General features: G+C 42.1%; 1 protein-coding gene across 6 annotated transcripts in view; it reads right to left on the reverse strand.

Annotated features, from left to right (window-relative positions):
• pard3ab (par-3 family cell polarity regulator alpha, b) overlaps positions 1-26,300 on the reverse strand; it is a 270,125-nt gene that overhangs the window by 207,972 nt on the left and 35,853 nt on the right. For all 6 annotated transcript variants that reach the window (XM_061045451.1, XM_061045450.1, XM_061045453.1 and 3 more), the window contains exon 2: positions 17,039-17,140. In XM_061045451.1, coding sequence (XP_060901434.1) covers positions 17,039-17,140 — 102 coding nt within the window. The remainder of the gene's footprint in view (positions 1-17,038; positions 17,141-26,300) is intronic.

Consider the following 26,300-nt stretch of genomic DNA (forward strand, 5'->3'; position numbering starts at 1 on the left):
GCGAGGCTGCTGTAATCCGGAGACTCCTGTTGACTCCTCAAACATTGTCTTTGTCTCCCCCTGACACTTTTCTCACCACAATTAAAACCAAAAAGCCGAAAGCCGAAACTAATCCAGTGGAATCTCTTCAGCTACATCTGTTGTTTCTTGGATCTAATGTTTCCCCCGTAAACTCAAATCTCTTCTCCTGTTCCTGCAACTGTTATCTTTTCTGCTCAGAATTACTGCAGAGGGGTTTTTTTTTTTCTACACCACCACATGTCCACACCATGACATATACATTATACACTCAATCAGGGTACCCTTATTTAAATCATTATTACCATTTGTATTACCTTTTTCTATTTATAGATATCAGAATAATCTCAGAGTAACACTTTAAATTGGATTTTTTGTCACTGTGTTGCAGGAAATCTAAATTTATCCACTGTACTGTAAAGCCCATTATAAAAAGCTATTAGCTTAGCATAATGACTGTCAGCTATTATAACGAGAGGATGAACATGTGCAGTGAACTTCCTCCTGAAAAGGCTTTAAAAAAAGCACTTAAATGTGACCTTTATGGGAAGCAAACAAAGCAACATGCTGGTGCTATTTTTAAAGTCGCACTGCAAAGAGGAGCTTTTTATTGTTTTCTGATTTTGAATCTCCTCAACGGTTGCTGATGAAGGCGAGTTGACAGGTGACTTTTTGGGATGTGTGTCTGTCCTCACCCTGGCAGTGAGGCTGCCATGTTAAATCATTTCAGTTTAACACCCCAAGAATAAAAAGCTCCCGTTTTTTGGGGGGCTCCGTCCACATTTAGCCCGCCACTCTGAAAAAGCTCCAGGAGCCCGGTGTGTTAAATGAGCTCGCATCGGTAGCACTGGACTAATATTGGTGCAGGACACTGGAGCGAATCAGCGCTAAAAATGAGGCGCTGCTATCTTGAATCCAAACTGACATGTTGTAATATATGATGGAAGGAGGAGGGAGTGTTTCCACATGGAGAAAATACTCCCTCCCTCCCTCCATTATAAAATTCCACACACATTAAGTTACATTTCTGAAAAGGTCAGATTGAGGTCAAAGCTTTTGGCTTTGGAGCGCTCTGAAGAAATTCACATCATGTATTAAAACATCAATAGTGGCTGAAGTTTCCTAGCTTTATTTCTCCTTGTCCATGTAAGGTGTCGTCCAGCTCAGAGGTGTTGAGGGTTCAACGGCTGCTGAGCCCTGACCGCTACACACACACACACACACACACACACACACACACACACACACACACACACACACACACACACACACACACACACACACACACACACACACACACACACACACACACACACACACACACACACACACACACACACACACACACACACACACACACACACACACACACACACACACACACACACACACACACACACACACACACACACACACACACACACACACACACACACACACACACACACACACACACACACACACACACACACACACACACACACACACACACACACACACACACACACACAGAGGGAGGGAAGGACAACCTCGGGTCCTCTGTTACCACAGAAGGAGATGACAGCCTGCAGCCGTTACATCACTGCTAACCTGTGTGTTCATCAGCACGCTGTGGTAAAATCTGAATCATGAGAGATGATCCCCATCATGGAAACATACACTAATGATGCACAGAGCTCAGGTGTAAATGCACTCTACGTACATGAAATGCACCTACTGTATGTATGAGTGTAAACACACACACACACACACACACACACACACACACACACAAGCGCATACACACATACAATTGAGTAATCATGACTCAGACAATTACTCAAGGTGAAAAGCTGAGACTGCTTTAAGTGCCAGTGAGTCATCTCCCACAAAGCATCTTGAACACCGTTCAGGGGTCACACTGGATTTATGGGTCACATATCATACCCACATCTCTGACAAACTGATATGTTGCTCACATTTACAGAAAGGTTTCTGGAAAGCCCTGGTGTGTGTGTTTGTGCATTCATAATATGAGGGGTGAAAGTCATGCAGAGATGGAGGCAGGTCAGTGATAAACAAACACTCTTCTTATGCGTTTAAAAATTGCATGTAATGCTTACTAACATCATCGACACACCAGTTGCTATGGAAACAAACCACTAAAGCTGAAAGCAAAGATGTGCATTTAATGGGTTTTAAACAGTTTTTTCAGATAAGGATTTTGGTCCTCTAAAAAGTTGTTCATCTGTAAGAATTAAAATAGTTAATGAGCTTTGTGTTAGGATGTAGCGATTGTTAATTACCCAGCTCTAATTAGAAACTGGAGTACTTAATATAATCTATTCCCAATAACCAGTACATGTGCAAGGCCTAAAGAAAGACTCCCATAAGGCCTTGCAGTCGATGGCTGGGTTAGTGGTGCCGCAGTTTGAAAAGAACAAGAAGTCGGGCACTGTTGGCGGAGCGGTTAAGGCGTGCGCTCCACGTGCAGAGGCTGTAGTCCTTCAAGCGGGCGGCCCGGGTTCAGATCCGACCTGTGGCTGCTTTCCCGCATGTCATTTCTAACTCTCTCTCTCTCCCTAATTTCCGACTCTATCCACTGTCCTGTCTCTCCATTAAAGGCGCCAGAAAGCCAGAAAATAAATCTTTAAAAAACAAACAAAGGAACAAGAAGTTGGCTGTTTGAAACGACCAATCACAGCAGGCGAAACACACCTCACCCCTCAAACAGCTTTAAAACTATTTTAACATTTAATTTTACATGTTAAAACACATGCAGCACTTTAGGAAATGACTTCTCCCCCAAACAACGAGCCTACATGATTGAATGAATAATGATTTAATTAGGCCTGTTGAGACGAGTTGAGGTGTTTGGGAGATAATTAGATGTCATGATGATATTATTTATCTTATGAGAGACACATTATATACTGTTTCATGACATTCACAATGCTTCAGGGTGATGATATGTACAAACATGAAAGAACAATCAATCATGTTTTAGCATTAACCTCACAGAGGAAACTATTTGTGATACATGAGTGTGTCTGTTTGTGTGGATTATCTTTTTCTCACCTTTCTTTAATCACAAACACTCATAAATACACTCAATACAAGGTTCTTCTTCAGACTAATTAAAGGTGCTATCAAAGCAAATCCACAATGTGATATTCTAATAACAAACACAGTCATTTAAAAAAGTTACAAGGATTTCATTGCAACTGAGATGTAATCAAATACTTTTTTTTATTTTTTTTATCACAGTGGAAATATGAAGTTTTAACAAAGAGGTCTAGCTTTCCACATGTGCAGATTGACTTCCTTTTTTTTGTTTGTCATGTATGATTGCAACACAAAAATCTCAAGATACACATACAATGGTACGGTACAATTTACCAGATTCACTCCAGACTGTCTTGCTAAAAACATCTGTGTCCAGTGAACACGATGGAGTGAATTGATGGTGTATGTGGTGAGCTCAGTTGTTTGTATTAGGGCTGCGTGTTTATATATATATATATATATATATATATTTATATATTGTTAACAATTTTTATGGTCATTAATGTGGGAATCAACAATGAGAAAAAGCTCCATCGGAAAATCTTAAAGTTCTAGTTTTAGTCATATCAACTTGAGAAGATTTAATATGTGTATATTCAGTTAGTTTTTTAATATTTTATGGATTACTCAGGACTGAAAATGATTCTTATCACAGCCTTCGTTGTGACTCTGCATGCATTCATCATACTAGATATGCTGTGAAGACATGTGCCTGTCTGAGGACTTCTGTCTGTCTGTCTGTCTCTCAGAGAGAAGTTTCTGTATCAGCCCGGCTCAGTCTGGTACAAAGTTGTCATCTTGTTCTCATTAGGAGGCTGGAGAGAGGGAGAGAGAAAGGGGAGGAGAAGGAGGAGGAGGGCTAGCCTGGAATGAATGAGGTCATCATTCACACTCACTCAGGAAGATCTTTGGGCTGGAGGAGGAGGGATCAGCGGCGTGTGTGAGGAGAGAGAGAGAGACCTCCCTTCACATGTGTCACAGTGAAAAATCAGAGAGTATGACTCTGTTTGCAGTTATATTGGTTTTTTTTTTAAATATGAACAAAGTCTCAGAGACTTCACCCATTGGTTTCTGATGACGCGTTTGAAGCTGAACGATAGGGGCCGCCATACTGGAAACGTTTTCATCACTTAACCTTTGTTTAATCTTGTAACACCTGTCAATCGAGTCGTGTTGAATTCTGCTTTAAAAATGAGCGTTCACATATAGGACATAATGGGAATTCATTGGCCTTTGCAGCCAGTCTTAAATGGGATGAGGAAATGCAGGTTTTGCACTTAGTTGAGCTTCATTTTTCACCAAAGTGTTGTGTTGCTGTATTTTGTACATTTTAAATCAATGTTTGGGGGTTTTATTCCTGCTGAAAAAAACTAGACAGGAAGTGATCTATTTGTGATTTCCGGCAGAGAGTGAAGAAAAAAAAGCATAAGCAGCGATACGCATGTATTCATCTGAACCAGCTGCTGGTATTAAAGTGACTTTAAACATGTTCTGGCTGACCTCTCATTTATCCCAACCCTGTTGTATTTGGAGGAGTTCCACACGGGCACTGGTCCAGGCCAGTATCCCTCTCTCTCAAACTGAACTATATTTGGTCCCTGTCTCCCTAGATGGCTTTAAAAAAAAAAAAAACAGGTTACAGCTGTGTTTCCTTCTTTAGATTTCTTTTTTTTTTTAACCAGGTAGAAACTCTGATATTCAGTCTCCAGGGGAACCAATAATGGAAACTACATTCCTGGAATGTGTTTTAAATTGGGCGAACTACAGGAAGTAAAAACCCTACAAACCTACAGCAGGCTACTGTATAAAAACCCAGACTGAGCATTTTATAGACATCAGCAGTGACGGCTGGTGCCTTACTCTCCAAGGGATGTACGTCTTAGCTCTTTAGCTTGCTTTGTCAGATGCTAACACATAATGGAACACACCATTATCTGGCTATCAAAATTAGCATTGTGATTGCGGTCATTTTAACAACCTTATTTTTACTCAACATACTTAAACAACACCACATGCACTCAAAACTTACAGGCATGTATTTCCCACACTATGTGGAGATAAACTGCTGACTCATGCTCGTCTGGTCTGCTGCTCTGAACTACGTTAGGCCTGGCATTGTAACTATGAGCATTACAGGTGTGAAGCGCTCCTGTGCAGGTTTCCTCCTGCCGCCGGTCGCAACTACTACACTACACTTATTACCGTCCTACAATTCTATAATTCACTTAGCAGACGCTTTTATCCAAAGCGACGTACATCAGAGAGTAATTACAACACAAGGAAGGATCTAGAAAAAAGGGAACAATGTCAGTAAGAGCAAACGATCAGCTTTGAGTCCGATTAGTCCGATTAGTCGTCCCTCGTCTCTCTCCGTGATTGTAGTGACACACGAGTTCCTCCAGAACCTTTTATGACGTGATCGTCATGATTTTAGATTCTAATCATCAAACATGTTTGAAATCAATCGGGGCGTCGTTGAGATTGGATCTTTGTACCGCTCACACTACAAGATAATCTGAGCAGATATTCGGTTCCGAGCAGCGTTGAGTCGGGATCGACCATGCCATTGTCAGGAAGGAAGAATCGGACCTCAAATCAGCCCGATTATCCTGCAGTGCTTAGTAAACAGTCAAGGCTCTGATCCAGTGACACCGCATGCCTCGCTCTTTACGCCCCGTGTCATGAGACGTATCCCTCTGCTGCCTCCTTTTTGGTGATGTGTGTGTAATGTGTTTCAGGCTCAAATGCATTAAATGTGCCCCAAGTAGCTCCAATCTCTTGTATTGAAGAGGAAAAAATGTGATGTGCAACTTTTAACAAGATTCAATGAAGGACATGGACTAGAAAAACAAACCAATCAGTTTTAAATTACACATTTTACTCCATAACTGCATGAAATGTACCTTGCCCTCTGAGGTCTGTGATTCTCCATGTGGAGAGTGTTGGGAAGGTGAATGAGTGCACAAGCATTTAACATTTGCTTAAGATAAACAGAGGAAACAGAGTGTTTGTATAGTGCTGCATCTAAAACCACGCTCCGACACAGTTTTCCCAAAACCAGTCTACTTTCAAATGTGAGAAAAATATCTCCACTCAGCATCCGTCTGCGTGTACAGTACAAATCTCAACGGGATTCAGTTTCAAAGCATCTCAGCACGAGCGCGTGTGTGTGCACTCAGAAAAAATCAATATCAACAACAGACCCTACAAACACAGAGACATGAGATCAATACTTGTAAACACTTGTGTCAGCTAGAACAGTGTGCATGATGTAAGAGAGGTCTGAGGAGGTAGAAGGTGGTCGTCTGGGATGTAACTCTTCTCTCACCCTGTGCATGCTGGGAGAATTTTCAAGGCCCACCGCGATCACTTTAAAGGGTGAACTGTTGGATGGATGCAAAGGGATTACTTCACAGCACGAGTCAACTGTTGAAATGATAAAATGATCTGTAGCTACTTCACTCTGATCAGATGCATTTAAAAAAGAAAATCTGAAATCACTGCTCACTGTCAAGACAAAGGTGAAGAAAGGATGAGTATAAACCTTCAAGTATTGTGCTTTAGTTTGAATATTATAAAGTATAAGTACAAAATATCCTGCATCAATTTTATGTAAGGATGTAATCAGGCAGTTCAGCGATCTTTTTGTTTAATCTTGTTCAGAAACATGTTCAGTTTCTAAAAGTAAGATTGAAACTTGATTTAAACTGGCTCAGAGCATTTTCTCCAACCTGTCAAAAAGCATTTTACATCGATAAGAATATCTGTGACCAGGAGGGGGAAATGTTTGCAGATTGAAAGTACTTGAAAGAGCGAGAAACAACAGCATAAGTAGGCTGCATTAGACATGAGAGGCTGCACAATCAATGGAGCATAATATCAGTCTCTCTCTCTCTCTGCAGAGCATGTGATTGTCAGGAGACCCTTCTCACAGGAAGAAAGTGGGACTCATGAAGGGTAGAACAACATGGCGTCTTTCTATATATAAATACTAACCACATTAAACTTCCTCCAGGCTCCAAACATTCACCAGAATGGGACAAACATGAGGTCATAATTACTTAGACCTCTGACCAGAGGCTCATCAGTTCATCCTCGAGTCAGACACTCGTTCCAAAGATATTCCATTCATAAAAAAAGAACTGACAAGCAGAAAAAAAAGTTGTGGCCTATTTGGAGGCCTGGAGTTAGGAATGATATCGCATCCCAAAATAACGAGTCACAGTCTTAATAAATAATGATATGGTCCAGAGAATGAAGGGAAAGGAAGTTAAGAAAACGGATGCGTTGAGTCAAAACCATCTTAATGTCACATTTTAAGAGTCTCTGGTCTCAAACTGTTCAACTACATTTTTCCTTTTTGATGGTTTCATCCTTTGTTAGTTTGAAACGTAAAGAATGACAGAAAGAGGCCAGCATGCAATAAACTTTTGGGATTGTTTTTGGCTACTGGGAATTTCTTTTTTTGTGCTAGTTTTATTTTCTGTAATGCTTGAGTGATGTTTTTAGAATTGGTTGTCCCCAATTTCTACATTATTTGCCCTTTTTGTTGCTCCAACAAAAACACAGTTGTAAATCATTTCTCAAATCAAATCGTCTTATATTCTCAACAAAGAAAGCTTCAAGGAGCTCTGCCAATTTATTATTGAGTTGAAAGGCTTTACTTTCAAATCACACACACACACACACACACACACACACACACACACACACACACACACACACACACACACACACACACACACACACACACACACACACACACACACACACACACACACACACACACACACACACACACACACACACACACACAACTGGAAGTCTGTCTGTAATGACTCTGCGACAGGCAAACAGACGCCTTAAGGAGTCGTCTTAAGAAACTCCTCTTGGCTTATTTAACCTCAGGACCTCTCCTGTCTGTCTGTCCATCTGTATCTCTGCCGTCTGCCTGTCTGCATGGTTGCCTGTCTGTCTGTATGTCTGTCTGCATGTCTCCAAGATGCATCTATATTCAGCTCAGACCAAGTTGCCGTCTGAATCGTGAGAAAGCATACCCACCGACGGACTCATTCAACAAACGCAAAGCTCAGACTGAAAATATGTCTATGGGTTGCAAAGACAGATGCTGATATGAAAACAGGTTATAAACATAAACATACAAGATTTGAGAAAAGTGGGAGTTTGAGATGTTCAAAGTTTGAATGAAAAGAAAGGCACACAACGAGTCAAAAAAATAAATAAATGTGTATGTCTGCTGCACACCAAGTCACCACGCTGACCACCGACAGACTCGTCATTGATGGAGTAGAGACGGGTGCAGCTGTGGGACTCACCCTCAAAAACACACAAACACACACACACACACACACAGGAAGGAATGTTAGCGATGGCACACCCCCCAGATGCCATCACTCAGGGTCGCAGCAGGAGTGTATGTAGGGACAAGCCTGTCACCGGACACCTGGGGTATGTCAGGGTGAGTGTGAGTACAGAGAGAGAGAGAGAGAGAGAGAGAGACAGAGAGAGAGAGAGAGGGTATGACAGAAGACGGCAAAAATGTGTGTGAGAATGTGTATCGTCTGAGTGTGTGCTCTGGCACACGCACAGAGAGGGTATGTGTGTACATTTGTAAGAGATTAGCTAATACTAACCTTGGCCCACATACCCTGAATATAAACAACACTAAATATAGATCAATCTTTTACAGCGGCAATTTAAGACCTTTTAAAACAAACCTCTAAATCATACATGTCACCAGTATCTGCAGGAGTGAAGAAGAATTTACAGAAGGAGAAGTACTCAGGAATGATCTGTGCTGAAAAGTAAAACAGTTCAAAGTGTCAAATGCTTTGAAACAGGAAGATCCAGAGCAGTGGACACTTCTGGAGAAGCATCATCAGTGGTTATTTCACTCTTTGTGAAAGTGTTATTTTAAATAGAAAATTCCACAAAAATGTAACTTCCTCATCATATAATGGAAAAAATGATCTCATTAACCATTAGGTCATTGTGTTACACCAATTATAATACCAATGATGCATCACGGTCACAGCCCCCCTTTCCAGCATGCCATTTATATCCACATGAAGTATTGATGGTATTTACTGTACGGGACTGTACGTATATTTATAGCATTACAGCTTCAAGACCAGACACAAGAGGACATGGGTTTACCATGACGACATCATCTTCACTTCACTTCCTGCATGTGTCCACTAAAGTCTTGTTTAAATAAAAAACCAATGCAGTTCAGCGTTTTAAGCTTTCAGCATCCTGAACCACGCTGGTCAATGTCCTTTTTTCGACTCAACAACCAATTAAAAGCAAGAAGGGGGCGGGACTTCCAATATCAGCTTTTACCAACCACATTAGCAGAAATAAAAGTAGGGTACAATCTCCAGTGGCTGTTGCTAGTGCTGAGACAGGAGGATACCTTTACATCGTTTTCATGGTGATGTTTCCTTAATTAAAGCAAACATTACGCACGCCAAGCTATCTAGAACACGCCTGACGATCACGAGGGAAGTGGAGATAAACGTTCGTAACCTAGCAACAACACGGGGAAAAGCGCTCTGAAAATGAGAGTGTGAGTGCTGACATGGCAAAAAAAAACGCACCAATAATCTCAGAAGCGCATCACTTCCTGTCATGTGATATTTCTTGAACAATACAAATTCCAGGAATCTAAGTTCCATTAATGGTTCCCCAACAGATTGACCGTCATACAGCAGTAACATGTTTCAGGGGTTTTCAGAGCCAAACAAAGTTCTGTTCGCAGGACATATCTAGCTGCCAAAAAGTGCAATTCTACGAGCATTAACGTGAATAAAGATCACAACCTATGAGGACGAGCAGCTCAATGTTTAACAGAAGTGAAAAAGAAAAGGAAGAAATGAAGGAAGGAGGATGAACGGATGGAAAGATGGCATCTGGAAAAAACATTTGGGAAGTCCGCACGGCGAGCTGCCATGTTTTCCTGGCACGAGAGATACAAAGTGTATCACACAAAGAAAGACACACTCCGACAGTCACCAAATCAAAGTCGGACTCACACACACACACACACACACACACACACACACACACACACACACACTCACACATCACTCAGAAACAAGCTTTAAAATGTACAGTATTCACTTTAAGGCCCGGCTTGTGTGTTTCACTGCAGTGTCAGCTAATAAAAGTGTTCTTATGTGAAGGGCCGGCCATTCCTTCCCGTCTTTAAAAAGCTCAGTGGAATGGTGGAGATGAGTCACAGCTGCCAGCAGAGACCACCGAGTCCCGTTCAGTGGGACACGTGGAGTCACTCACACTCATGTTAAACTGCTTTATTGTCCTATTTTTTTCCTCAGGCCTCAAGTCTACACACACGCGCAATAGTGTGGAAAATAAAACACCTATCCCGTCCATTTGAAGGTTAACGTTTATGGCTGTGACACATGAGGTCGCTCATTGGTCCAGTCCAGTGGTTAGACATGGCTGCTACAGGTTGGTTGTACTCTGCATGGTGGGCCTACATTAATAAAAATACAAAAAAAATGTGTTTCTAAGAAGAACAAATCTGATGCAGACTTGCAAGGGTGACCATGCATGTTAAGTTGTTCAGTCGGCAAATCATGCATTTCCTGTTTTTAAAGAGAAATAATTAATTCAAACGATGCCAAAACTTGAGTTGTAGCAGAGAGAGATCAAGAAGACAGAGGTCAAACAGCTGTAAAATACTTGTGTTATCTTATCGCTCTGAAGGCCTCTTTATTCTTCTTTCCCTTCTAAACACATAGACACACACACACACACAGCTAAATGTCTCCTAATTGTGTTTTAAAGCATCACATTCATTCAATACAATTCAAAAGCAGGGACTGATTTAATTTTGCCAAAACAGCAGCTGTGCTTGGGGTCACCAAAACAAACACAGACAGCCATCATTAGGGGTCTCCTGAAGTCAGAGGTCAGAGGTCAGGTCCCAAACACACTTACATTTAACCATGATAGACACACTGCCACACAGAAACTAGATTAAGCCATACACACACACACATGCTTGTTGCCTGTTCTCTCACACACTCTGTCAGACAGCCACACAGCTGTGTTAGCGGGCAGATAAGGACTGTGAACACACACACACACACACACACACACACACACACACACACACACACACACACACACACACACACACACACACACACACACACACACACACACACACACACACACACACACACACACACACACACACACACACACACACACACACACACACACACACACACACACACACACACACACACACACACACACACACACACACACACACACACACACACACACACACACACACACACACACACACACACACACACACACACACACACACACACACACACACACACACACACACACACACACACACACACACACACACACACACACACACACACACACACACACACACACACACACACACACAGTATAAGGATGAAGGCCAGCAGAGGCTGTGTGAACTGTGGCTCAGAGCCACACTTTCTGCTGTGTGCTCTTCTGGTCTCTAATACACTGTGACCGCTTCAGACGGAGTTACACAGCAGGATTTTAAAGAGGAGTCCGTTTGCTGCTCGTCACTCGTCAGTCAGATTCACTACAGTCTCCTCTTTGTAGTTTGATCACGGCTGCACCAGTGACTCGCTTTCAGTGTAAGAATGTCTCCCGTCAGAGTTTGAAAGAAGCCCGATGCTGTTTGCAGAAAGGGGTCCTGCACTCTTTGCTTTAGTTGCACCGCAGTTGCCATTTAACTAGTTGAGCGATCTGATAAAAACAAGATTTCTCAAGTTTTAAAGTTAACTTCAGTGCTACCTGCTGCCACTAAGGTGATAGTGAGGTGATAGTGAGGTGATGGGCTGTACAATATGTCTGATTTTTATGGCCTGAGCAATGTGGGAATTAGGGGACCAATGCAAAACACATTGTAGGGAAGGGAAATATCTGACCAATGTAGCGGACGATGTGATGAACTTTTGGGCTGCAGCTTTACAATGTTGATTGTGAACCAGCTTTGCACTGTGATTTCGCTTTCTAAACGTATACTCAAAAGTCTGCCCCACTAAACCAAAAACTTGATTTGAGAATATTTAACATTATGAAGCATTATGAAGTAATTCTACTTTAGCCTGTCCAAACTCAGCTGGTTTGTAAACTGTGCTGAAAGTATTTTAAACCAGAAGTCTTTTGATTAGAGACTGGACCGATCCGATCTCATATCGGGTCCCATATTGACGTAATTTATGCATCAGATATGGGACTGATGGAGCAGATCCACGTCACCGATCAAGAACGACCACTGGGGCACTTTAATCATTCTCAGCTCGCACAGCACTATGTTCCCTACCAACCGTCTCCATGACGACGTTCAGACGAGATGGAACAGCTCCTTCTATGTGATTATGAAGTACTGTTGTTACACTTGAGTTTAAAAGATTGAATTTGAAAACCTGACAGTTGTTGCTGCTGCTAACTGTTTGTATGTGAAGCCAGGACAATGCACAAATCAACAATAAAGCAATGAATTGTGATTTTTAAAGATTTATGTGGATCGGTGCATCTCTACTTATAATGTTTGACAATGATTTAATTAAGTCAAGATTTATGGAGTAGTGGTAATTAGAAGTAATTTTCAGGGGGTGGAGGGGAAATAATGGAGCAGCAGAGAAAATTGGTACCTTTTTGTTCTCTGCTGATAGACACACAACAGGTCTGGGTTTTCATCCCTTTGAATGTGTGCTTTGTTGGCAGAGCACCAAAAAGCTTGACATTACCTGAGGGGCTCCTGGCAGACAACACAAACCTCCCGAATCCAACTTCTTACCACAGACTCCGCCTCAGAGAAAATCTCAATTACACAGTAAGACCACCAAGAACACATCAGATGACAAGTTCATTTTAATCACCGAACAAAAAGCAGATTCACGTATAGCCTCAGTGTCACTCAGATCCTCTGCAGAATAAACAGGGCGAGAAGAGAGGCTTCAAAACAAGCTGCAGTCAGATGTTTTTAATGTTCTCTGCTTGATTTAAGAGATTATGTTATTGTTCATCAGTTACAAGGTTTTGAACAGGAACTGAATTAGGTGCACGTAGCGTTTTTTCTGTTGCTGTGCGCCCTGGAGCGCTTCAGTGAAGAGTGTGTGTGCTGAGAAGAAAAGCGCTGCACGTTGCTTTTTACTGCATGTTTTGTATTTCAGATTGTTTATTTCCCCGATCAGACACGGAGCGAAGAGGATGTGGGTACAAGAAACGATCCGTAGGCGGCAAAACTAAAAGGAATATCATACATTTGGAAAAGAGCGCCTTTGACATCAACAACGCCTTTCTGACAAATTAAGGAACAAATGGTTACATAAATAGTACAGCACAATCTCAGGTACAGCTCCATATTTGTCATCTTATTATTCTGGTGTGATTTGATTTGATATATTTGTATTACTGTGAGCGGTTTCATCAACATCCACTGATGGATCAGAAATCTGGCAGCTGATTGAAACAATGAATGTTACTTAATAAAACCTTTTAAATAACTGCCGAGCATTATTTCACACGTTCTGCCTGTTTTCATTTCTGTTTTTGTTTCTTCATATCGACATTCCCAGACCCCCCAAAGGGTTCTGTGTCAAAGCAGTGAGCGTAGTGTAGATTTATGTCAGTGAGACTGAAGGCTGTCATGTATGAAATGTTCACAGCGCCTGAAGCGACAAAGGAGCGGGGGGGTCACACACATGAAGACACACACTCACACCTGCAGGCCCATAAACTCCAGGTGGACAGAGCTGCAGGAAAAAAGAAGTCGTGGCCACCAAAATACAAATTCCTTCAAACACATCACTGCATGGTACTGTAGAGGGCAGAGGTCGAATATTTCTTACACACTTGAACTACAAAGTCTTACATGAAGTTTTGCATGAGTTATATTTCTTGAGGGCCTCAGAAGTCAATTGAGAACTCGACTGTAAAAAAAAAACGTTTTTTTCCTCTGGGAGAAACAAACAACACATCCTTCACCTCTGAAAACATCTTACAAAATGTTTGTGTCCAAAAGAATAATTTGACTTTCAAACTCAGACTCCCAGAATTCCCTCTGATACACTCCATCTTCACGATGTGTGAATTCAGATACTAGTGTTGGAGGACTCAAAATCGGTCTTTTTGAAGGTCTCGGTCTCGTCTCGGAATTGAAAGTATTTTACCTCAGACGTGTCTCAGCCTCAGACTGGGCGGATTCCGGATTTTAAATCAAGACCGGTCAAGACCGCCACTGATCGGCTTCTGTCTCGGTTCTCACATCATTACTGTGATTAGAAGGAAACCTCCTCTTTCTAAAAGAACAAATAACTTCATTCAAAATTAGATTTTTGTCCCCGGGTTACAGCCACATCCTTCCCGGTGTTACGGTCTAAGTGAGTGACACGCCCCCTAAACACAAGATGGTGATTTTCCATTGATATTCATGGTCTCGCCCTGCCTTGGTCTTGGTCTTGGCTCGGTCTCGATCCCTAAATGTCTCGGTCTTGGAGCACTCTGCTCTCGGGTTTGTCTTGGTCTGGTTAGTGTTGTCTTGACTTCAACACTGTCATACACACGTGCAGCAATATGCACGCGCTGTTCGGTTCAGTGCAAAGGGCAAAGCTGGAATAATAAATGTCTTTCTTTGCAGCTCTTTTGAAGGATCTCAGTATAAAAAGAAGCTTTTGTCTGACTACATTATCTGTCATCAGGCTAACACTATCCAAACAACCGTGTGGAAAGGCTTCTGTATAATAACTGTGGAGAAATGAGGCTGTGGTTGGGATGATTGAGAAGCAGGAGTACTGGTAATGTTAATTCACAGAAGCGCTGCCAAGACGATGTGTCCCACTCCATCATACTTGTTTTCTCCCTTTATTTACATAATACACAAAACACAATGAAAGTTAGCTTAGCTTTGACTGTTTTCTTTGTTTACAAATCTGCAGGCTTGGTCTAAAAAATGCATTACAGGACTGGCAAAAAAAATACAATTTTTCAATTAATCAAGATATAAAATGTAGATATTTCCCAACTCAATTTGGCCAGGTTACTCTTTATGTATATATTTGTAAAAACTGCTAATGGAGAGAATCAAGTTTCTGCTGCTGTGTAACATTTCTGACCAAATACAGAAGCATAGATAAAAAACAAGGTCTTTCAAACGTTCACAAAATACAGCAAAAACTAATAAGATAGCTTCACAAACTCAGGAAATGTAAAATAATGTGTTTTATAAGGTGCACAAAGTTGCCGTGTTAGCATGTTTAGCAAACAGCTACATCATCCTAGCAGTGAAAGCCCATACTTCAAGTTAGAGCACCATCATTTGAGCAGATATGTTCAATTATTGCCTATGTTGACATCTTATTTGTCAGGCTTTATGGGCCGATTGATGGTATGCAAATACTTTAAAGCATCACTTGAAGAAACCTATAAATTTTCAGCAAAGCAAATGTCTTCTGTGACCTAAAGAAACAGAGAAAAAGTCCCCTCTAATCAATCTTAAAACCTTAAGCTGTTGAGTCACACCTCTCAGATAGATCATGATGATGATTTCCGCATGTCTTACAACGACTTTAGCTGCTGAAAAGCTCCACAAACATGAACACATCTCAGTCTTTGGAGGGAATGCAGTGAAATATTTGAGCGCAGTGGAGTATGTGACCCGTTGACCTCGTGTCTGTCAGTTAGGATGATGACTTCTCTCTGTCAAAGTGGCCTGAAGGCGAGGGACGAATCAGGCCACGAGGAAGTGTGACTGTCAGGCTTTTGACACTGACAGGTTCAAGGCCTGAAGTTAGACCAGTATTAGTTACTTCTGAATAACTTCCTGTGCTAAAACAAGTCACATTGTTCTGCATCTAGAGAGCCGTGGGAGAGTCGCAGTCTGTGTTTAGCTTCTATTGAGCGAAGCAAACTGACCTAAAGCGACAGTATGTTTTGTTTAAATTAACACACATAGATATGTGGGGCTCATATTAACATATAGAGGCAATCAGAGATCAACAACAGGGGAAACTGTGCTAATAATGAAGTCAGAGATGCTGCTCTGGTACACAAGAAATGATCTTATCTGATTGGTCAGGAAGCATTTCCCATGACTTCGGCAGAGTTTAAAGGTCACATATTATCCTCCTTTTTAATAAGTTTAAATACGTCTCAGAGCTCCTCAATACATGTGTGTGAAGTTTCTTGTTCTAAATCCACTCTGATCCTGTATTTGATCATGTCTATAAACCCCTCTATTTCAGCCCTGCTCAGAACAGGCTGTTTCTGTGTCTGTACCTTTAAATATGTAAATGAGCTGTGTCTGACCACGCCCCCTCTCTGGAAGGGCTTGGCTGGCTCGGGCTTTCTCGCTCAATGTCCTATTGTTTACAGTGAGAAGGCAGACTCAGAGGGCAGAACAAACACCTAGCTGTGGGAGTGTCACCCACCTGGGGGAGGGGCTACTGCCCTTTGTGATGTCATGAAGGGAAAATCTCCAAACGGCCTGTTTGAGCACACATTTTCTGAAAAGTGGAGCAGGCTAAAGACGGAGAGGATGGACTTTTCTCATAATTGGGGGGTTTGTAGACAGACTAGAGACACATATTAGTGTTAGAAAAACATTGGAAAGTGTCATTTGCATAATATGTGACCATTAATTCAACTCTGCTGTTCTCAAACCATAAACCTAACAAACGATTTTCATAAACAGATTACGATCAACAAACATGCAACCAGTCGTGATCTGAACATTGCATGCTGTGTGAGAACTGTTCCGTGTATTTGCAAATGCATAACATCATTCTGGAGACAGCAGGGAAACAAACAAATGTGCTTCCTGATAAAAGAGTTCCATGTGTAAACAACCGCGAACACTAAATCTTCTGTTTCTCTTGGTGATTCATTTCAGAGCATCACTCACCCTGTCTTTGTCGTCAGCAACGTCACAGAGAACGTCGTCCAGGTCGAGGATGCCGCCGTCACCGTGCTCCAACCGGTGGACCTGCAGCCAGTAACTAGCATCCTGAAACACACGGGCAAAGAAATAAAGGTTAGGTCAAAATAAAACAAGCAAAAAAAGATGCAACATCCACAGAGGAAAAGAATCAATTAAACCGTTATCTGTCACAAAAAACAACTTTCCATATACAATATACGGTATGAAATTAAGTGTACAATACAGAGATATTTATTAAAACTAAGACGAGAAACAACAGTCACTATATGAGAAATGATGAAAGGGTTGAGAACAGTCTGACAGACAGCACTGGCAAGAGAAAAAAGAGAGATACAAATAAAAGCTTCAATCCTTTATAAAACTTCAAACAGGTACTTCAAGTCTGACAGGGACTCTGATATTGTTGGCACTTCAAGCAAGACACCTACAATACTAAGGAGCCTGGAGGGGGAATCCCAGCACTAACGGCTGTATCATTGAGACTGATTTCTTGTCAAATGTTTTGAGTAAGACACGCGAAGGTCAAACGAGATCAGTAGATGTGTAGAGATAAAGACAGAGGTAGAGAGGAGAGGAGCGAGGAAGCATGGTAATCAAAGTCAAACAAGACAAACTGATGGAGTGAAACGTAAGTCAAAGGGTGATTTTGGCCTGCAGGAACTTTTTCAGAATTCTAGGAACTGTTGTTTTTTGTTTATTGATAATGCACCGCAGGAACTACTTTAGTTCCTAGGACCCCGTTTAGAGGAACCTTTTTAGCTCCTGCTTCAGAGTAGTAGTGTAGTTCTCAGGGAACTCCCGAGTGGATAGTTCCTATTCAAAAAGTCACCAGAACTGTTTGGTCTGAAAACCCCTAAAGTAAAGGCCGTTCATAATGGGGGGTAAAGGGGCCCAGTCATGAGGGGAGGGTACATGGACGTTAGCAAAAAAAAAAAAAAAACGTGGTCCATCCTCATTTAAAGCAACAATGACCACATTGTATGTTACACCTACATACTCACAATTACCTCTTAAAGCGACAGAAACACACTTTTTATTGGTTGTTGCTTCAGTAATATGAAGCCTGTTTCAAAATGTAAACCCCCTCTTCTGCAAATTATATGAGGCTTTTTTTTATGTTGAGGATGTGATTGATGTGATTGGCATTTCAGGACCTGCACAAACTAAGGATGCCAGAAAAGAAAGAAGAAGAAAAGGATGGAGCTGGCTCGGACATTTGACCCCAACATAGAACTTGTTAACAAACTAATTTGAGTCCGCTCCAAAGGCTGATGGGAGCCAGACAGAGGGAGCTAATGTTAGCCAGGAGGCTAGTGCTAACACGACTGATCGAATGCTTTAAATCATATCCTGGGAGCGTCCATTCACCGGGCTTTTCACGGGCCCAGACATTTCTGCGGGCGGCCCTGAACAAAGGATTTTTAAAAGCCACTCAAAGCTGAGCTAAATTACTACAATAAATATTATGAAATGCAGTTACACAAGGCTTAATTTGTCTTTCATCCCTGTACACACAGCCCTAAATAGAAAGTACAGCAGCTAGATCACATTAAACATTTCATTTTAATGTCCTGACATGCAGAAACAAATATGACCACACACTTTACTGCAAGTAGCAGCAGCGGAGTGAAAGACACAAAGAGCTCAGTGCACAGTGATACAAAGTGCACGTCTGTTAAGTGTGTACTGTAAGTGTTTGGGCGTCGTTTCTTAAAGTTATGAGTCAAGACATGACTGTTTGGGTTCAGCCTGCACACAGCAGCATGAGCCCCTGAGGGGTTCCAGCCTCATTACCCACTTTTACTGTAACAGAACACTGTCACACATGCAGACCTGCTGCAACGCAAAGGGCACCAGACACATTATAGACTGATAATAGCACCGCTGCTGAGTTTAACTTGCAATATATTTTAAAAAAGATAAAAGGCTGTCATAGGGGGAGAGAAAAGAGGGGCAATCGAGAAAGCAAAATAGTGAGAGAGAGAAACAGATCAAAGGATGAAAATAGGAGGAAGACACGCGATGGTAAAGAAAAACAGTAAAGTACCGTAAAATCTGGAAAATAAGTCACACTGGTATATAAGACGCACCCTGTTTTGAAGGTCTCTTAGAGAGAAAAGAGGGGCAATCGAGAAAGCAGAATAGTGAGAGAGAAAAACAGATCAAAGGATGAAAAGAGGAGGAAGACATGCGATGGTAAAGAAAAACAGTAAAGTACTGTTTTTAAGGACCTCAGGGTGAAGTCCTGTTTCTTTTCTGTGCATTAAAATAGTCTGCAAGTTAAATCTTGCTCATGAATGAAAGCTTTTTGTCCCTGCAGAATCGTTGAGACAGCAATCTAACAGCGCTAAATGCTATCAATGTAAATTGAGTTTATAAAGGAATGGGGCTGGGCAATCAATCTCTGGTTTTATCATTATCGCGATACGAGCATCCGCAGTGAATGTAGTGAAGCAGTGCTTTCTCACTCAGCATATATACAGTTCACCAGTTGTACAGAGGCCTGTGTATAATGTTCATGATTTCACACCTTTTTAATGCAGACAAATGAAGCTAAAGCTAACTATCAGCTACTCCTGGATTCATTAGTCAAGTCTATTTCTATAGCTAATAGGAAACGGGGAAAAGAGACATTAAAGTAAGAATGTGCAACATTTTACACATACATATATCAGAAATCATGTATAACCTCTGTAAATGTCTCTCTGAGTCATAACTGTCTACAACGAGTGAGAAGCGTGAGTCCCCCTGCTGTGTTGTTGTCAGAGCCGTGTTTACAGGGACAGGACGGCGTTGTGTATAAAAGCTGTTTTAGTCAAGGACTAAAGGAAAGAAGAATAACATACTCACTGATTATTTGAACGTCAGGTAAGTGTTTTAAGATCTCGGTCATTCTGTGTCAATTTATGTTCAATGTGAAGCTATGAGCTAACCAAAGTGTGCTAACATTAGCATGCTAACACAACAACGCAGGGCACAGGTGATTGCAGCTCAAGCAAAAGACAATTTTGTCCGCCGCTTGAGCTTAATGGTGCTTAATTCTGGTGTGTTCTAATTCATAAATCCTTTGTGTGAATGTAATTGGAGAGGTGTTGTAGGTGTGTCGCTGGAGGAGAGCGGAGGCTTCAGAATAGCAGAGGTGTCACCAAAAATAAGTTTGTTTTGGTTTCATGCTGGTGCTCAAGTGCGATATCTACTGGATCAAAAAGACGCACACTCTTCCTTCAAAATAGAAAGATTAATTCAGATTTAATTTAGATTTAGAAAGGACTGTTGCTGCTCGACTTTAGCGATATGCAAGTCAGTACAGTACAGTGCAAAACATAGAGATAGACTGTAGAGAGAAACTATAAGTGCAGCATTAGCATCAGAAGGCTTAAGAGGAAAGGTTCCGTTTGTATTTCCTGTGCATTGTTTCCTGTCAGCTCCATACACAGACCAGCAGACTGTCCTGACAGATGTCATGTTGTGTGACAGGATCTGCCACATTGTGTGTGACCCCTGACACAGAGACCCTGTGGATTCCAGCTGATGGAGCTCAGTGTGGAAATCTGAATGAATGCACAGAAACACTGAATCCACACACGGTTAAAGACATCTGTGGATCACAAAGTGTAGCTTAAAGCCTGCAGTTTGAGGAAATGACCAACTTCTCTTCTGTAAACTAAAGGTCTGCTGTAAAGTTCTTATCAGTCGCAGAAATGCAGGAAGTAAACATTCACTAGATCTACATCTGTCAACAAAGCAATGCAAACAAACGACTGAGGGTCTGTGTGGTTACAGGAGCTTGTTTTTCTGCTGCTGCCCCGTCTGTCATCTTCTTGTTTCTAAAAGTAAAAACAAAGGGCCAGACTGTCCGACAGTTTCGAAATCTGTCTGGTAGGTGCAGTTCGAGAGGAAGCAACGAATCACCGCCTTTAACTCGATTCAGCAAAGACGCATTCGTTTGTTGTTTGTGAAATGAAATGAGACATCACCTCAACAACCCTGACGACCTAAACAAGATGATTGATGGAACAAGAAAGCAGACTTGTTAAACAAACATCCAAAATCCGGTTTTCTTAAAGGTTACAAGCCAGACATATGATCTGACCTTTCACAAGAAAACAACAAATTAGACAAAAACATTCATCTTGTCTGTCCAATAGTAAATAAAATGAACATGTTGTCTTATCAATCCACTAGGGGGAAAAGGGCAGCACTTTAACAAAAGGCTGTACATGGGAATACGTCTCTGAGCTAATCCAATGTGGTGTGGAGGATCTGCAGGATGGCAGCAAATACTGGTCATTCAGCGACCACCTCTCTTTCTCACAGACACAAACACAAACACACACTCACACTCACACACACAGAGACACAATATCCAACTGAACCCCAAAAGTAGAAGAGAAAAAAAGAAAATGTTAACTTTGGTGAAAACCTTAGAAAGACAAAGCATAATATGGAGATTCTCAAGTTTATATGTAGTGAATTTCCTACATCCCTACTTTTGTGTTTGTGTGCGTGTGTGCCAAGTTCATCCATTAAAAATAGCTCAGAGCAAATGTCACTATGCCAAACTGAAGACATGGGACTGAGCTATATAGTAAACAAGTCTGTGAGAAACACCCCCCCCCCCCCCCCCCCCCCCCCTGATAGGGGGCATATCAACTTTAAAAGGATTCCCACCATCGTCACAAGTCACACACTTTGACTTTAATAAATCATCGGCTCTTTACAAAACAGAGAATCAAAATGCTCTCCTCTGTTCCCTTGGGGGTCTTATTGAGATTCCCATGACGCTAATCTGGCCGGCTCTTATCTCAAGTATTGCATCGAAACTGAAGACAGATTTGGAGCGAGATCAAAGACTGCATCGCGGCCTGCGGCAAGTGGCCCTCATCGGCCCCTGCAGACCTGGAAGCGGGCCAGGGCCAACATGCTGGCCGCGGGGGGGAAAGCCCAGCCTACATAACAGAGACATGCAAAACATTCCCGAGGCGCTCAATGCTCTCTTACAGCACCATAAAAAAGATGGAGGTTCATGAAGTGGTCAGTGTCAACAGTTCAAGTGCTTAACACAATTATGACAACATTTCACGCAGTTATGCAAAACTGGGTGGGTGCAGACGAAGCACTGTGGGAATGCCACTTTCAAAATCATGGTAGTTTTCGAAAATGGCCAACCCTGCCTTTAAGACAGGGTGTAAATGCTGTTAATGGACAGACAGGGAGTAACAGTACAACCTTTTAGAGCTACTGAAAAACAACCATTACTACAAGATCAAGTAATATAACAATACTCTATCACTGTGCAGATGATGTTGTTCTTTTTTTAAGAGATGTAATCCATCACATAAAGCGCATTACGTCAAAACAACAGCTGATAAAAAGTTTATCCCACCTTTCACAATGATGCTCCATGGCAACCGTATTTTTCAGACCACTTTACACCTACTAAGATCAGGCAGTAAGTTTTAAGTTGTCACTTTTCTCAAGTTTGAACTTCCTCACTTTGTGTAACCCTAACATGTTTGTAGTGTGTGAACTGTGAGAAAATGAGAAATGACATTCAAACTATAGGCTGCGTTTGAACTCACTCATAGCTGGTACAACCCAGTGCTGATAAGTCAGGTTAGGCCAGGGGGTGGGCAACTGGCGGCCCGGGGGCCACATGCGGCCCTCGTCAACCCTCAATGTGGCCCTCAGGTCAATTTTTATATATCAAAACATGACAAAATCTGCCATGAAATCATGAAAACCAGAAATATTTCCATAATAATATTTGATCACTGGTGTATGTTGAGTTAAATTTGAAACATAATCGACTGTAATCGTTTTTGTATCCTACAATTTGGCCCCCTGGCAGTCAGAATTAAATGTATGTGGCCCTTGCTGTGACCAAAGTTGCCCATCCCTGGGTTAGGCCCTGTGTCCACCTAGAGTTTTTTTTTTTTTTTTTGTCTGAGCGCTGGCTCTTTTTTCAGTTTTTTTCAGCGTTTTGCAGCAGCAGGTGGCCGCCCGGAGTAAAAACTTCTTTTCAGAGCACTCCATCTTTTATGTGCGGCCTCCCGAGCACTTAAAGGCTTTATATGCGATATCAGCAGATGTCGCCCTTGAGCACCAGCATGAAACCAAAAACAAACGCTACATGCAAGCACTTCTGAGCGCACAGCCAGACCTTTTTTGTGCCCGGATAAAACGCCAGGTGGACACCAGGCTTTAGAGGAGACCACAAAGAAAACACTGCAGAACACACAGCAACAGTCAAGAACTCCACAAGCCGTTCAAATCAAAGCACCAAACGGTTGCCGCGGTACACAGTATAAACATTCTCATTTTATTTTGGCAACACTGATTCTGAGCAATTCAGGTCTACTCATCACAGCGTCAGACTACAGCGACCACATGGCGTTATTACTAGCTCACCGAGGTGATCCACCCAGACCGGGCCGCAGCACTTCTGTGGAAGATTTAGACGGAGACTTCCTGTCAGATGAGAGCGACTACGAGGAGGAGGAACAGGACTTAAACTTAAGTGGAGCAGATGATGAAGTGTCGGATTACCTGGAGCTGTTGCGCTTTGAACACATGAATCTGATGGTAGACTGGCAGGTAGGGCAGCTCACGATAAATGTTTCTTCATTTTAAATACAATTCTTAAAGGTGTTAAGTACAATCAATGGCAAAGTCGCCAACTACCAGAGGAGAGACTATGTGTTTGAACTGATTTTTTTAGGAGGACGAGTCGGACTCGGAACAAAGCTTGAGTTCTGGGCTGGATCTGATCACGGACTACCTGGACGACGTGATCTCCTCGTACTCCTCGGAGTCGTCTCCCGTCGACGACGGGCAGATACTCGACTCCTCAGATCGAGTCGAGAGCTCCGTTCAGGATTTTGTGAGGCTGTACGAATTAGAGATCGCCACGTCGCCACCTTTATCTTCATCTTCCTCTTCTTCATCATCATCTTCCTCTTCCTCTTCATCTTCATCATCATCTTCATCATCATCTTCCTCTTCTTCTTCATCCTCTTCTTCATCATCTTCCTCTTCTTCATCATCATCGTCCTCTTCTTCTTCATCCTCTTCATCATCTTCTTCTTCTTCTTCATCATCCTCATCCTCTTCTTCATCACCGTCACCACCTTACTCCAGCTCGTCCGATGATTCAGACGGATAATTGGTGGACCACGTGAGACGTGTCCAGTATGAGGTCACAGAGCTGTGACGCTGTGAGCAATAAACAACTCAACATCCTCATCGGCCTATTTAAGCATTTTTATTTTCATTATCCACATAAGGCCGTGTTCACACTTGACTTCTTTTTTCAGAAAAAAGCGCTGCCTTCAGCGCCTTTTTGAGCGCTTATGCACGAGTGTTCTGTAACCTTAACAACGGGATCTAGTCTGCGATGCAACCGCGCCGGAGCCTGGCCGGAGCACAACGCATCAATTTAGCACAGAAAAGAACAAACGGGACGGGAAGTCAGACACGATACAACACTAAAACATCCGGTTTATTTTCAGAATAACACCCTCCGTTTTGACGGTTCAGAAAAACGACCGTTTATGTGTTTGTTTATGTGTTTGTTTACGTGTTTATAAGGTTTTTATTGAGTTTTATACCACGAACCTCGTATTATCTCGTGCTGTCGCGAGTGAATCTGTAACACTACCACGGAAATTGCTTTGTCTTCATACTCCAGCTGTCCGGCTGTGCTCTCCGTGCTGCAGACTGAGAACGCAGCCGGTGGGTGTTGACGGATGAGGAATGCACGGTCCCGTAACAGACCGGAGCGGACACGCAGTGCACACATATCTGGTGGAAGTTTGCAGTTTTTGGGCACAGGTAACTAGGGACGTAGGTTACTACTCGTCCTGATTGGTCAGCTGTCAGAAAGGCGCTTCACGTCACCCAGCGCTTTTCTGAAAAGTTGAAATAATTCAACTGAAAAAAGGCGTCGGGCGCAGCGCTTTTTGAAAAGGCGTCAACCTTTTTCCGTAGGCTTGTATGTAAAAAAGGCGCTGGCAGTTGAAAAAAGAAGTCAAGTGTGAACACGGCCTAAGATCTCAATCTGCAATCGACAAACGAGTGGAGAGTTTCCCTTGCTCTCCATACTTTCTGAAAATAAATCCCCCCCTAGGTTTAAGAAGCATCTAGAAATGACAACAGACGTGTCATTTAGGTATTTTGCAGCTCCCCTGACTAGGAGGTAAAAGTTGTCAGAGTGGGAGTGAGAACAGGATGTTTTCTAACTTGTTGTAATGGAGTTGTGTTTATCCTGAGGTTGTATGACTCTAATTGATTAATCTTCAGTCTGAACATTCAGAACCTTATCACTTCATTCACCATGTCTTTGGCTCTAATTGCACCCAAAGTCTCCTCCTCCTCCTGATTTGTAGAAGCCTGTCGGCACACAGTGTTATCAGCAAAGGTTTTTTTTGTTTTTGCTACAAACTCTTTCAGCTTTCAGGGTTGTTCTCGCCCGATGTTAAAAAGCATAACGCAACATTTTTAATGATCACTGCTGGTCATGTTTTCATCTTCTGCTCAGCATATCATAACCCATATTCAACGCTTTCTATGATTCTTTATCTTCCTTTACTGCTCCCTCTCACCACTCTTCCCCTCCTCCATGTTTGTCTCCCAGTGTACTTCCCCCTCTGTGTCCTTATAAAACTTTAACAGAACGCTGTCCCACACTTGACACACATTTCACATTAAAAAAAAACACTGCAGTGAATTCTCCCTGGGAATCCTTCTGCTATCTATCCAGCTCAGTTGAACCCTGCGGCGCTGCAGTGTTGCAGATTTACAGAAAATCAAAATGCTTGATTTTTTTTTTTTTTTTTTGAAGTTGAGTGTGACACCGTTTTGTTCCCCCCCATCGCTTTAAAAATGCATTTTTCTGCAGAAGTCTCCACTCCTCCTTAAATGTGTTTAAATACAAGATGAAGAAGAAACAGAAGATCTGAGAGAATAATTAAGTCACTGTAGATTTAGGGACTCGGAGCAGGAAGAGGTTTTATTTTAAACCAAGACCAGATGGAGAGTGAGCGAGGAAGTCACATAAAAGCCAATGGGAACGCGGAAACTGCTGTGTGACACACACACAACCTCATACAGTCTGTGTAAAGACATGCTTTATCCTCACAGCAGGCAATGGACTAAGAACATACAATAGGATTATTGTCACTTCATGTCAAGTGAGTGTGTTTGTGTGTGTTTGTGTGCTACTACT

The sequence above is a fragment of the Labrus mixtus genome, chromosome 8, assembly GCF_963584025.1.
Source record: "Labrus mixtus chromosome 8, fLabMix1.1, whole genome shotgun sequence".
NCBI classification, from domain to species: Eukaryota; Metazoa; Chordata; class Actinopteri; order Labriformes; family Labridae; genus Labrus; species Labrus mixtus.